At 36.6% G+C, this 14,568-nt stretch overlaps 1 protein-coding gene across 1 annotated transcript in view; it reads right to left on the bottom strand.

Annotated features, from left to right (window-relative positions):
• Positions 1-5,543: 5,543 nt before the first annotated feature.
• ptgir (prostaglandin I2 receptor) overlaps positions 5,544-14,568 on the bottom strand; it is a 47,396-nt gene continuing 38,371 nt past the window's right edge. The window contains exon 3 of the mRNA XM_017696837.2: positions 5,544-7,189. Within this exon, the coding sequence (XP_017552326.1) occupies positions 6,911-7,189 (279 nt within the window). The 3' untranslated portion in view covers positions 5,544-6,910. The remainder of the gene's footprint in view (positions 7,190-14,568) is intronic.

Below are 14,568 nucleotides of genomic sequence, written 5' to 3'. Positions count from 1 at the left end.
CTGTACAATGACGTTGTGCTAGTGGTAGTTTGAAAAGATGTGGTGGCTGGCATCTCACATCTCCCTCCCAGTTTGGTTGTGTTGTTTGGATAAAATGGAGCTGGAAAACGGCTAGAAAATTGAGTAAACCCCACCCACCCAAAAGGCCTGCCCATATACACTGACATTCTAAAGAGTTTTTCAGCCGCGAAACATCAACAAACACAGCCTTTCTAACTGTAAAAGATAAAGAGAAGTAGGAAAATGGTCATGTAAAAGTAAATTGCAATAGTATTTGATACATAAGACAGCAAAAATAGACTTCAGGAGAACAAATCTATCTAGTGGGTTATGTAATTAGTTGAATCAAGAGTGCTAGATGAGTCAAAAACTAAAAATGTGTCCCCAGGAATTGTATTTTGGAACCATGGCACTAATGCTTTTACTGATGTGTCTGAGACTGAACTGCAGCAGTACTGTTTCAATGTCAGGATTATATAAGAAGCCTTTGGCACTGTGGTTCTTAATCCTGCTCCTAAAGACCCCACAGCACTTCACAGTTTCAACCAGACCTCTGATGTCTCAACACATCTGACGAGGACCTGGAAATCAAAAATCAGGACTTGATAATAAGTAGATGAGCTGTTCAGTGGTGTTTAGATCAGGAAAAGTTGAAACTTTGCAGGTCAGCGAGTCTCCAGGATCTGGATTAAAATACACTGCTTTAGCATAAAGAGCTGGTTTGGCAAACTCAGATCCTGCACACAGTCATGTGGAAACGAGTGTTTTTCTCTTTTAAAACAGAAAATTGATCTAATGCAGGCTTTGCTAATCAGCTGATGAGAAGAGCCTTACCAAACGTTATTCCTGAGCACATTAAAACACCCAATAGAGTCAAATTGACTCAATCCAACTGAAGTCAGAAAACCCGAAGCATCATGTGAAGACCTTTTATAGACAGAATGATGTTTGTTTCAGACATCTCTTTATCCATTACGCTGAGATAGTGACTGTACGTACATATGATGCATGGTCCTAATAAACATGCATAAACTCTCCACTTCATGTTTTCCTAATGATGCCAGTATTTGATTTGGACAGCTGGGATAATTCAATTGCCCTGAGTCATGGAAATGATCTGTAAATAGAGCTGCAATGACATAGTGCAACCATGTTCACACTAAGTTAATTTTACTTTTACTCTATGATATTAGATCTTACATTACATTGCTCAGTGTTAATTAGTCTTTCAAGAGTTCAGTGTAATATGTTTCTCAAATAAACCTTTAATGTCACTGTCATAACATTGCGTATAAATTTCATGGTGAACGAGCCAATAGAAATGCACCCATATTTTTAGGAATAAAATTAAGTTTCATTAACTTGCATAAAACTTGCACATATGCCTAATTATAAAGCACCTGAAATACATATTGGCAACTACAGACCCATTATAAACCCTTAATATACCATCAAGTGATTAAAGTTGAGTGATTGACATTTCATATCATTCTTTGCTATAAAGAAAGTATATTGTTTATATTTGCAATGTGGGGTGGAAGCATTTCATTCTACACTAATCACAAAAGCACAGACACATAACTGCAATATAAAAATGTTTCCTTAACTTTTTCTCAGTTCCTTACTTTCTCAACATTCTAAAAAGAAGTGCAGTAAAACATTTGTGTTGTACAGCAAGAACAATTGTTTTGAATGTTTGTTTGTCCTACAAAATAACTATCCTTGCCATCAGCTCTTGCAGATGACCATACAGTAATTAAAGATACACATATGCAATAAAAAATAAACAGTGCATATAACATTCACATATAACATATGTCATTTATATATCAGTCATTTAGGGATGGCATATTAAATGATCACTGGTTAATAACTATTAGAAGTGATTTATAATTATGAATAGGTCATTAACTCTTAACAGTAATTTGTATTTTGAATTCTTCAAAGTATTAATTATAGTACATTATCACAGCCTTTAGAGTTTCTGAGTATGCTTATAATGCATTGTCACCAAATTACAAAGACTTCTAAGCACTTTAAAAATATATATTTATGAACACAGCTAAAATAGAAAGCATTATTGATTGTAATGATACCATTTGAGTGATTTCATATGAAGCTTTGTTATGACAGTGATGAAATTAAACATTTAGAGGAAATGGTGTAATCCTCAATTTCTTTAGATCCTGTAGGCAAACCAAACGTGTTTGTTAATGTAACAGTCTTGACTTCCTTATAATGTGTACATAATGTGTACATCTGGCAGACTGCATGCTGAAAGGCCTGTTTAATTGTGCAGCGGACGCAAATTCAAGATTGTCAGATGCATAAATGACATAAATGAAAAGCCAGTTCTTGTTTACAGTGCATTTCTTTGTCTCATATGTGTTTACACTACACAAAAGTTGCTCAGTACTCATGGGAATAAAGACCACCATGCCGTCCCGCTGAAGGCACTGAGCCACTCTGCTGTAAGCAGACCATGGAACTGATCGAACCCAAATCCAAATGTCTTCTGATTAATGATGGAGAAGGTTTACAGCTTACACTGATTTGAAACTGCATGGAGCACATCTGGGTGCTTTTTCTCTACGTTTGTCAAATAGGATGAAGTGCAGATGTAATTGTTGGAGCCACTCGCAGGTAATAAAAAACTTATAATGGAGTGCAAAAATGAAACAAGTTGTTAGACCAATTTAAAGGTCTTAGTATTTTGATTAGTGTAAATAAACATATAAATAAGAAACAAAAGTCTTATAGTCTAGTAAGGGTAAACCATAGGTGAAAATGTAGTAAATTAGTACATTAATGTAGTACATTAGTAAATTATCAGCTAAAATGAACTAATCTAGCTTGTTGTATTGTTGTTATCTATCCCAAACACTCATGTTTTCAGGACATGTTTCTGCCTTGAAGTTATGCTGCCTTGAACTAGTTTCAGACTCTTGGCTAAGAAACCATGGTCATCTCTAGACCCATAAAGTTGTTCTGTTCTCGGCATTTCCAACATATAGCCTGCCAGTGTGCTCACTGTGACACCAAAAAAAAAGAGCCACATGTTTTTATAGAAGTGTTTATTTCTTTACAACTCTCCATGAACAGGCAAGTTTCATCTCTCTCCTGCAACTCTGCAAGGAAAATTCCAATATACACAAAAGAAGCCAAGTGCATGTCTGCATGGAAACAACTTTATACATCACTGCACACAAAAAAACACACTCAAACCACGTCAGCACTTAAATACACAGCTACCACGTTCACCATCTAACATTTTACATTGCAAACAATTGCATTTTTCTAGTAAGTACATTTATAGCACAGAAGATGATCACAATCAGGCATGTCACAGCTACTAGGTCCAATATTTTACTTTACATAAAGGATAAAAAATGGTTGTTATGTTCTGTGTAACAATGTGGATTTAAGTATTACTGATGTAGCCTTCACAGTAAGCACACTCAAGTATACATCTGTTTTGAAAGGTTTGGGTGACTGTCTATTAACTCTCTGCTGTTAATATCAGTGCCTACCACTGCTTCAAAAGCTCTGTATACAAAACCATTAGCCTAAGGTGATAGTGGCAACATTCCAATACAACATCACTCATATATAGACCGTAATGGCCCTGCTTCCAGCATGTCTACTATTTATGATTCCAATCAAGCATCTGTTGTACTGGCTTCCAGAACAGTTAAAGTAGCCCTGTGGCACTTCGGCAAGTTTAGCCTGAAAATTTGGAACAGATAAGGCCTGAATATTAAAATGTCCCATGAGTAGAGAGAGAAGGTTAGGGAAAAACAGGCGTTACCTCAGATACACCACAGAACTGATCAAGAAGAGTTTAACATTAAAATGGATTGATACCACATGTTACACCATGGTCTGTCTTCTTTGTCATACTGCAAACACTGAACCACAGACCAACTGATCGGGTAATGGAAAGTACAAATGCCTTTATGTGTTGCTAGACATGTTGTTGCACAATGTTTTAATCACGTATTTTCATGAAAGAAATGATTTCTGAAAGAATCTCAATGGAAAAAGAAAAGGAAAACAAAACACTGTACAAACAGCATCATAGCCTGAAGTGACACTATTCTTGTACAGAGTGCTTAGTTCAAATGCAATTCAATTGAGTCATACCTAACGGACACTACATGAACTAAGTCAAAGGCATCCGCTGATCTTTTCTTTAGCTTAATGCATTTATGGTCAAACCTGCTCCCAGAGTAGGGTTGAGCGGTATCCAAAGTACACGGTATTATTAGTATTCTGTGTAATTTCAAAATGGAAAAAAATCAAAGAGTAGTTCACTTGCATTGTCACCAAATAGGTGAACACCATCCACGATTTTCAAGCCATCATTCAATAATTGACAAAGCATCTAACAATGAATAAATGTTAAACAGTGCTGTAAACTAGGGACAAGCAGCTGGTTAGCATTAGCTTAGCTCGCATGATAACAGCTCTGCTCACCACAGAACTTGTTAGATTCTGGCTAACTAAAGCACCTACTCAAGTTTAGATGATCAAATCAGATGGAGTGACATCAAGCAAGTGGCACTGAAGGGAGGGAAAGGTGTTTGTGTTTGAATATGTAGCTTGAACGGCTAACATAATGTTAGCTTAGTGAGCAGGCTACAGACCCAAACAATGCATAGTACAGGTTTGATTCTGACTAGATTTTCTACTGATACAAGTTTAGAATAGAAAAAAAAATAATGTCAGAAAGACCAAAAGTTGCTGTTACCAGACCTGTTCTGTGGTGTTTTGGAACACATTTAGAGCAAATCTGAACAAGCAAAATAACTGATTGACGTTAGAGTGACTGAAAGCGTGAATCAAACCAGTTCTGTGGTGTTTAGGACTGTAGTGTTTTGGCTAAGCTAATGAGAACTTTACAGGCTACACAACAGCTTACCTGCTAAAATTACACCTTTTTAGAGGATACCTGAGAGTGCAAAGTGGAGTGACTGTTGTTAGAATGAATGTCGAAACTGAATAGTCTTCTGTGGTGTGCTGTGTAGGTCTTAGCTCTTACTGTGTTACTCTCATGCTTAGTTTTTTCGAGGATTTTCCTGGATCTGATTTTCCCTTTTTTCTATCAGCACCAAATATTGGTGAACTCTTACAACACCAATCAGTGAGCACTTCTAAAATATAAGTGGGTGAAATGTGTTTATTTGGCCATTCAGGCCTGGAAATGATATTTGAAATGTCATATTTTGGAAATACTGTCATCAGTATGGGCATCATATTTAAAAATATCTTATTGTCATGATACCACCCAAACCCATGCCAGAGATCTTCCCTCCTGCACAATTTGATTCAGATTCTAGTCAAGTGATACAGCTCATTGTGGTCTTCAAAAGCAGCATTGGTGAAAGTAGCCTTGAAATAAACTGAAACAGCATGGCAAGGTGACAACCGCAGTAAAGATGCAATCAGTCCTCTGTGTTTTGCAAGAGTAGGCAAGAAGTGAGTTTTCACTGATAATGACAATATTTCAGTCATCTATTTACACACTGATGTCTCTTAATGAATTCAAGTAGGAATCTTCTCACTTTATTTGACATGCAGGCACTAAACTAAACAATCACCAGCTTTTGCTTTCATATTGGGAAAGGACACTTCTTATTTAAATACAATATTTAATATACTGTACAACAAAGTTACAATAGTCATGATGCCAACCACTTTCAACAGTTCAACCTTTGATCTTTGGAGCCATTTTGTCTGGTACTAACTATACATCACCAACTTTCTGAAGCTGAATGCATCCCATATGCCTTACGTGTAAATGGGCCACTTATTCTAGAGTGTAGACACCAATAGTTCTATTCTAAAGCTCTGAAGTAGTGTTCAGTGCTCACACTGAAAAAACATGATGCACTGAATTTATCTGATACAAGTACTGCGCAAGTGAGAGACCACCCTTCATAATTTCTAGTCGTTAAGTTTAAGTTATCATTTTCAGGAAAAAATTCTGAGGAGATACAGTATAAGACAATCCAAGTCAAAATAAAAATAAAAAGTCCTGATAAAACAGAACTTGTCAAGACTGTAGTTTAAAAAAATTATATAGAAAACGTTTAACAACTAACAACTGTGCAAGACCTGATAGACCAGCAAAGCTGTATCCAAATAGAACTTTAAGCTTTTATCTTTAAGAAATTCAACTCCACTCGTTTGAAAAAAAAATTCTGTCCATCATTCCACTGTGAGAAGATAACGATATGGGTCTGAAAGGATGTGTAGCTGACAAGAAGCTTTTACTGAGAAAAGTAAAGAGAGAATCAAACAAAAATGCTGCTGGTGTTCCCAGAACAATGGGCTGCCCGCCCCAGTGTCCAGACTTGAACATGATTGAATGTGTTTGGGATTATTTGAATCGTGAGAAAGAGAAAATGCAACGAACTCCTAAGACTGAACTTTGGAGGTGTGGGAAAATATCTCGGCAGGTTCATTAGAAAAACTGAAAGCAGGTCTCCAAAAAAAGAAGCTGTTTCTGAAATCAATTAGTGACAATTCAATAAATGAAGGGTGTCTCTCAATTTATTTTTGGCAATGATGTGTTAATGTAGTGTACTTTATTCATGAAGTACATAATGTTCACATTTAAATCAAGTAAATTCAGTGCATTCAGTGCAGTCAGTAATGGGACTCAGCATGGTTTGTGCTTCACATGCTGAGACGTGTACACATAGGCCTTCAGAAGCCTCAGTCCTGTATTTACACATATTATCTCTTTCAGTAGCTTTGGGAGAAAGCATCCTTTCTGGGATACTGTACAACATCTCTTTTCATATACCCTTCAAAGTAGTTCCTGGATGTTCCTGGATGATATTCATTTTTCCACTAATGAAGTCTCCAGAGTCCAGCATCGTCCACAGCTCCACTTCAGTGTCCATCACTGAGGGATGTTTAAGTAAGTCTTGCTCTGAAGAGCAGCAGATTTCGCAGGTCCTGTGCTCTGCAGGGGAAATGATAAACCGCTATGGGGCGTGGCCTTCACTGCTGCCCTACGGAAGTGGCAGCAGAAGAATGCACGAACACTCTGGAAGACAGACTTGCGGAAGATGATGAAAACCCAGGGGTCCACCACAGGGTTGAGGGCGGAGAATCGGAATGCTAGAAGATTCTGCTGGTCGTTGCCTACTGGGCTGACAGCGTTGACAAACCCAAATATCTGCGAGATCATAGATAAGACAAAAAGCAGAGTCAGACATGGATGCACACTATGATAATATGTTATCATCATGAGTATCATAGGTATCATTCTTCTAGAATATTGAATAACTTCAAAAAAGGCTGATCAGACCAGACAGAGAGAACAACAACAGCCTGTGCATAGTCACAGGTGAGAGTTTGGGCACCCTGGTCAAAATTGGTTGATTTTGAAAGTAAAAAATAAGTTAACACATCCTCTACAGGACACACTTCTGTTACTTCTGTTTTATTATATATGAAGTGTTTATTAGCTGAATTTAACATTAACATTAAACATAAAATGTGGCTTGTGCAAAAGTAATGGCACATGTTATACTGTATGATTGTTTTTCAGTAGGTTATTTTCAGCAAAAAAAAAGAAAAAAAGAAATTGTGCATTAAAATTTCCTTTAAAATGGCATATTTAAGTATGTTCACTGTGGAGGATGTGTAACAAAATGTATTTTGGGGTGTACAAACTTTTGCATACGGCTGTATTTTAAAGCAATAAGCCATGAGAGGATTTTATCATTAGATGGTTACAGTGGCTTATGGTTTTAAGAAAATGGCAGCAATATAAATATTCTAAAATCTATAGTTTTGCAAAAAAAATATCTTCCACTAAGAAATGTATGACGGTGAGAGTATGCAATTGTTGCCAAGTGGAAAACAGTGATGTAAAACAAGAATGTCACCCATCATGATATATTGCTTTATTCATATAAGTTTGGTCATATAATAGCGCAAATATAATAATACAATAGCATTGAATGAAGATTTCTTACATATAATTTTGCACACTAAATTACCATCACAATTGTAAATTTAAAATACTTACACACACTACAAAGACACAAGCAGGTGATTGGATTTTAGCCCATTATGATAATCTTTTATTATATTTTATAACTTTATTTTTGCAAACATTGAATAAAAAAAATACTTATTCATTGCCATTTTAAACATTGCACTATGGTATTGCTGGTGCACATTGTCTGTTCCATCCTATTTGCAAAACTCTACACCTTAATATCATGTCATGATAACATCATGAAAATGTCTTGAAGTACTATGATACTACAGTTTTGCCATATCACTCACCCTTAGAGACAGTGTAGATTGTAAAGTAAATAATATATATTTATATCAATATTAAAGAATATTGAAATGGAATACTGAATATTGTTTGTGAGAACACCCAAAACAGAAGCTTCTTAATGTTATTTATATATTTACTCTGTATATATTTACACATCCTATATATGGTTCCTGAAGACTGCAATTGCCAAACATCTTTTACGTGCACGTGGCAGGTGAAAGACTAGACGACACAATGCAATAACATGACTTGCTGGACCGGTTTAACCAAGTAACTGATACCATAACAGATATAATATATCAAACAAATCTGTCTTACTATAACGAGAATTGGACAGATTTTCCAAAACATGTAGAGCACTGAAGAACAGATGTCTTTGTGAGGACCAAATCTCCTTAGAACATGCACAACACACAATAAGTGCACAACATCTATCCTTCTTACCATTACTGCCTCTTTAGTTGCGTATTTCCTGCAATAAATGTTCAACAGATCAGTACAGTAATTACGGCTGTGTCCTGGCTTAAATCTTTTGTACAATGGTTTGAATGAGCATGTATTACTGGGCTCTGGTATAAAACTAATAATCCACACGCACAGGGTGGAGTTTAGTACAGATGTGTCATATCTAATTTCACTTTGTCCCCAAGCAGAAGAGGTCAGTTTCTCATTTCATCATATGATATGGTGTTTGCTGCGTGTTGTTTAAAAAAAAGAAAAAGGGGAACATGCGACTGATGCTAAATGGCAGCAATTAGACTTTTGGCATGAAGCGTGTTTTCTTGGATTGCGACATGGCCAAGGTTGGGAAAGTCATTTGTTTTGACCAAACTGATGGAAAACACATGTTTTGTGTTGATATATTGAAAAGATGGCTGGTTTTGAATCCCAATCCCCCACTTGTTTTTTCTTTCACAGCCAACTTTAATGTGGAAATTGCTCTAAAATATATACTGAAGAGGGACAGTGAAGTGAGAGCTCAGAGAACTTCCTGTCCTTCTTTCCCGTGAGTCTTAGAAGCCATAATTATTGTTTGGGACATGAAAAGCATGTTGTAATTTTATATTATTTCTTACTCATGGCTTACAGAAACAAGCAGAGAAATTTTCTTGAAAGCGTAGATTCTAAACTCCAAATTGTGTTTGCGTTTGTAAGTAGAACAGGAGATCATCTTTTGAATTTGTGTACAGTCTTGTTTCACAGAAAAAAAAATCCTCCTCTCGTTAGCCATGTTTTTTGGACACTGAAACAGATGGAAATGGTCAGAAGTGACTTATACCTGAAAATGCATAACGTAAATCAAAAGTAATTCAGCCCCAGCACCAGAATGACTTTGTCAGATAATCTGTTGTATGCATGGGCACAAAAAAGTTTCCTTTTTCAAGATAAATTTTCTACATTCTCCAAACATTTTGTGTCCCTGCAGTGCAGTCATCATCTTACCTAATTCAAAGTTACAATACAATAACTAGAATGCAGGCTTCACATAAACCCAACGCCTTCCCCAAAATGGTCATCTGCTTTTGACAGGCACTATAAAATATCCTGGTGAAGCCCACATAACTGAGTTAAAATTAGAAGCCGAGATGTAGGTTAGCTAACAAAATCAAGCAAGAAATTAAAAATCTAAACTGTCATGTATTCTAAGCTAAAACGTGCTACCACAGCAGACATGAAAAACATTTTGGTCCATTTTTAACTTTGATAACTTGATTTGTGGAAGAAGACATTTGCTTTGACACAGCTTATGTAAACTTGTTTTTAGTAAAAGAGCATTTTAAGTAGCAAATTTGCAGCCTGCTGACAATGACAACAACAACAACGTAGCAACTTTTTTTTAACACACAACTTTTTTTTTGCTTGTTTATGGCTTTGGAAATGTGTAGGAAACACACTATATTCTGTGAGGGTATCACATTTCACTTTCATAGTTTTCCCAGGACCATCTTTCAGCTGTATCTTCAATTTCAAAATATACCCACAGCAGTGATTAAAGGGCTAAGAAAATAAGTGGGGTTTGGGTTGGACTACAGTGCATATTCAGTAATGATGCAGAGTGTGGTAATTTTGACTGAAATGTCTACATCTTAAAAAAATCATGATGTGTGGTTAATATATTTTAACAAGGTTGTGAATATTTTAAGCAATTTATCATCTTCTCACACATCTCCAGCAGGTCTGCTAAGGGGTGGGGGGTTTTTGGAGTCTCAAGGCAGTCTAAGACATGCATGCCCCTGTTGATACAAAGGTTGATGTAAATATTATGTAACTATGTAATTAATAATGTACTTATGCAACCAAAATGACTCTGTAGTGTAAATCAAGTACATAACAAAACACTATAAGGCCTGCTCTAGCAGACACACAGTGCCTAAGGGCCTCCACTGTAAAATACGTCTTCTCATATGTGGCACTGTGGATAATCACATAAATCTGCTCCAGAGAAATTGGGGGCAATTTAGACCACACTGAATATCAACTAATCTCGTCTCAGAGGAGGTCAGTGTCTGGACACCAGCCTAACTTACAGTGACAGAGTGCTTCTGGCTTTCTGTGTTGTTTGTGCGACAAGTTGATGGATGGGGTCATGATTCTCTTCTCCCGGCCACAGCACCTGCACATGTGGTTGTTTTTGTGTATCCAACTGAAACACGCTTCATCAAAACCCATCAGGTCTTGGCCTAAACGTGGGCAGTGGGAGTTGCTACTGCTTTCTCTGTTTAGAGGAGACGCGTGCAGCTGCCTGCACACTCCTCTCTAGCCTGATGTCATTGTTTTAGTGTTAGAATACAGTGAGTGAAGAAACACAACACTGAACCCTGATATTTGCGGCACCTCTTACTGGAAAACTTTGCATGGTTGTATGGAGGCAGGCGGCCTCTCTGCCCTTCCGAACACTAAATATTCTGTTATTAAGGGTGTGGGTCATTGCTAACAAACCTTTCAAGCTGTGCTGTGTCCTGACAAACTGCCAGTGACTAAACTTCACATTATGAATGCACATTAAAATCAACTTTATCTCATGTAACTAGCTAATGAATAATTTGTCCTTAAAGCTTAGATGTTAGAAGCAGAAGTGCTAACCAAAGCATGGTGTAATTCAGTATTATTTGTTTCTCATCTCATACATCAAGAATGTATGTTGAAAGTGCAGATTCTAAGCTTTCAACTGATTCACATGTGTTTGTAAGATGAGATATTTTATCATGACATGAATTCAATGCTAAGTAAAATGTAAAAATGCATGTAATGTAAGTACCATTGCTTACATAAGTATCTAATTAATGATGAAATTATGCAATTACATTTAAATATTACAGGGAAAATAAAGCAGGTAGCACTGTACTGGACCAGTCAATCATTATAATTTGCTTCCAAAAATAACAATATAATAATAATAATAATAATAATAATAATAAATATTTTAGGCTATATATTGTTTGTGTAATTTAAGAGACTATATACATATATATATACACACACACACACACACACACACACACACACACACACACACACACACACACACATATATATATATATATATATATATATATATATGAATGAAAATGAGAATGAATGTACAGTGAACTACAAACTAATTTAATTTTAATTTTAAGTTTTTCCCCTTTCATCTTTTTATTTTCATATTCTTAAAAACTTGATCTTGACTTCTATAAAGTGCTGGTTTTGACTAAGACTCGATGAGTCCAGTCTCAGCCTTGACTCAGATTTGTGATCTTGACTATTATTTTTCATGCAATATTGGTGGGCAACTTCATTGGAACAATAAAGGATTTGGAAAGTTGTTGTTGGCTTCAACTGCAAGTGTTCACAAAACTGGATCCTTCAGTGGGATAGCACCTCTATCCGCTTCTGAAAGCTGGAAAATGGCAAAATTGTAAGTATCCATTACATGTTTAGCTACATTTGGCATTACAGCCTCAAACACAACAAAGATTTACTGTTGTTGCCAATGTTTTGTGTTTTATGTTTGAATTTATTGTAAATTCAGCTGCTTCCATGCTGACTGAATGCAAGCTATCCACCCAGAGGAGAAGCCACCCATTATGTTTACAGACATTCTGATCTAGTCTGGGGCAAAAAGGTCATAATAAGTCTACACTATTCCCAAATAAAGACACTAAATAGGTTTCCTTGCAGCCTTAGAACCACTTTTGGATGTATCAAGAGGTGTTTTTAAATATCATTCTTGTAATTTCTATAACTGTATGCCAAGTCAAGAACCATTCAGACACTTGTTTTTTTATGTATTTCATTTCTTTCTTTGATTGTTGTGTTCCAGAATAGTGCACAGCTATAGACAAGTGATCTATCTCCCCAAGAACGACCTCTCAAAATGTGTGGAAAATGTGCTCTTATCATACATTTACATCCATGGAGGGCTACAGTAATTTACATTGGCTAAGTAATGTTAATGACCATGTCACTTTAGTGTCATACCATCCAGATAAAGTGCCAGCTTCCTTCTTCTTGGTCTAAGTGAGAGCAGCCCGGTACCACCGCATCTGCACGACATCACAAGGCTCATGAATCGTCCTCGTCAAACGTTGTCAAAACAACTCCACCAAACATGCCCCACCACATTCCCCTGCCTGTCCAGCAGGCCTCATATGGTCCTCAAACAGACTCTCTTTTTCCTGTGGCGGATCACAAATCAAGTTCTGACAGAGCTACGTGGGCAGAAACTTACAGCATCTTTGCTTTCTCTTTAAGTAAGCAAATGCTGATAAGGTGAGTTTATTTCTTTTTGCATTTGTAAGAAACTGGTTAGAGAGCTCATTTAGGGAAGGCAATCTGTGACCATCACAAATGAACAGAAAACGCATACATACACAGACAGCATTGCTCAATATACACAAAGCCCCAAACCACATCCTGTGATGGCACACATAAAGTGTTTGTGTTTGAAAGTACTTGAAAGTCAAGCAAAACCAGATAAACACAGGCCTCAAGATAACATTCCACTCAGTTCTATCAAATCTATCTGTGCAGAGAATACTCTGTTAGCAGTAAGGCAAACAATACATATAAATACATACATAGGTTTATGTTATTCAGTATATAATATAGAATATTTATGAGATATGACATATCATTGAGGTGAGCCAAACGTCATATCTCCAAATCTATTATAATATATAATGTATTTTTTTGTGAAAGGACAGTAGGTATTTTCAAATTATGTCAAAAATGTTGCATTAGAGTGGTCAACAGGTTCTGATGTTGGTTGATTAAATCTGAATCACAAATGCCACTTCAACTCATCCCAGAGATTTTGGATGGAGTTCCATCACCCCAGAGGATACAGTTCCACTTCTCCACAGCCCAATGCTGGGGGGCTTAATACTCCTCTAGCAGACAGTTGGTGTTATTGGAAATGCCTTACTGTGGATATTATAAAAGCTGTTTGTATAATACCTTGTCACTAATAGAAGCACATTGAGCAGCTTAGTTCATAAGTTAGAAAGGGTGTCTGCATACTTTGGGACATAAAGCATGCATTGATGTATTCAGTGCAGTTTAAATATTATATTTTATTTTAAGTATTTTTATCTGCCATGGTATATATTACAGGCCCTCTTCAAATATATACATTTTAAACAGGGTTGAAAACAAGCTTCATTTTGACAAGGAACTGCATTTCCAAATGGTATGTTGATTAACCCACAGAATTCTACAAAGTGTAGTTAGCTGATCAAATTAAACAATGACTCTCACATTGTTTAACTGACACAAAGACATTTGACACTACACTATATCACTGCACTAGATCTCATAAGGTCCAGATAGGGTCACAATAGCAGTTGGGAGAGCAGAGAATCCCAGACGACTCTGTCACCCACAACTTCCTCCAGCTCATTAGCGGGGACCACAAACTGCTCGCAGGGCAACTTGGCAATATAGTCCCTCCAGAGGGTCTTATTAGTATTAGTTTCTTAAGACTTCCTGGATATTAGTTACTGAATAGTTGGTACAGGACATGCTGTAATGCAGACAATTCCAATGAGGTTAAGTAGGAGATATTTCTGCTGAGTTTTCGGTTTTGGCATCCACAGAAAAGCTTCCTGTTTTTATGCTTGTGATTGTGACCTATTTTCCAGCTGTGGTATTGCCTATTCTACTGACTAAATGTTGAGGAGTCAGAGAAGCATGACTAAAATATGTTTTGAGGCCAACAGTGAGGATGAGTTGGTGTATTCTCTCTTCATCTTCAGCATACTGAAACAGTGGGTGAT

This window comes from Pygocentrus nattereri, chromosome 17 (assembly GCF_015220715.1).
Source record: "Pygocentrus nattereri isolate fPygNat1 chromosome 17, fPygNat1.pri, whole genome shotgun sequence".
NCBI classification, from domain to species: domain Eukaryota; kingdom Metazoa; phylum Chordata; class Actinopteri; order Characiformes; family Serrasalmidae; genus Pygocentrus; species Pygocentrus nattereri.
This window is presented reverse-complemented; position numbering and strand designations above follow the sequence as displayed.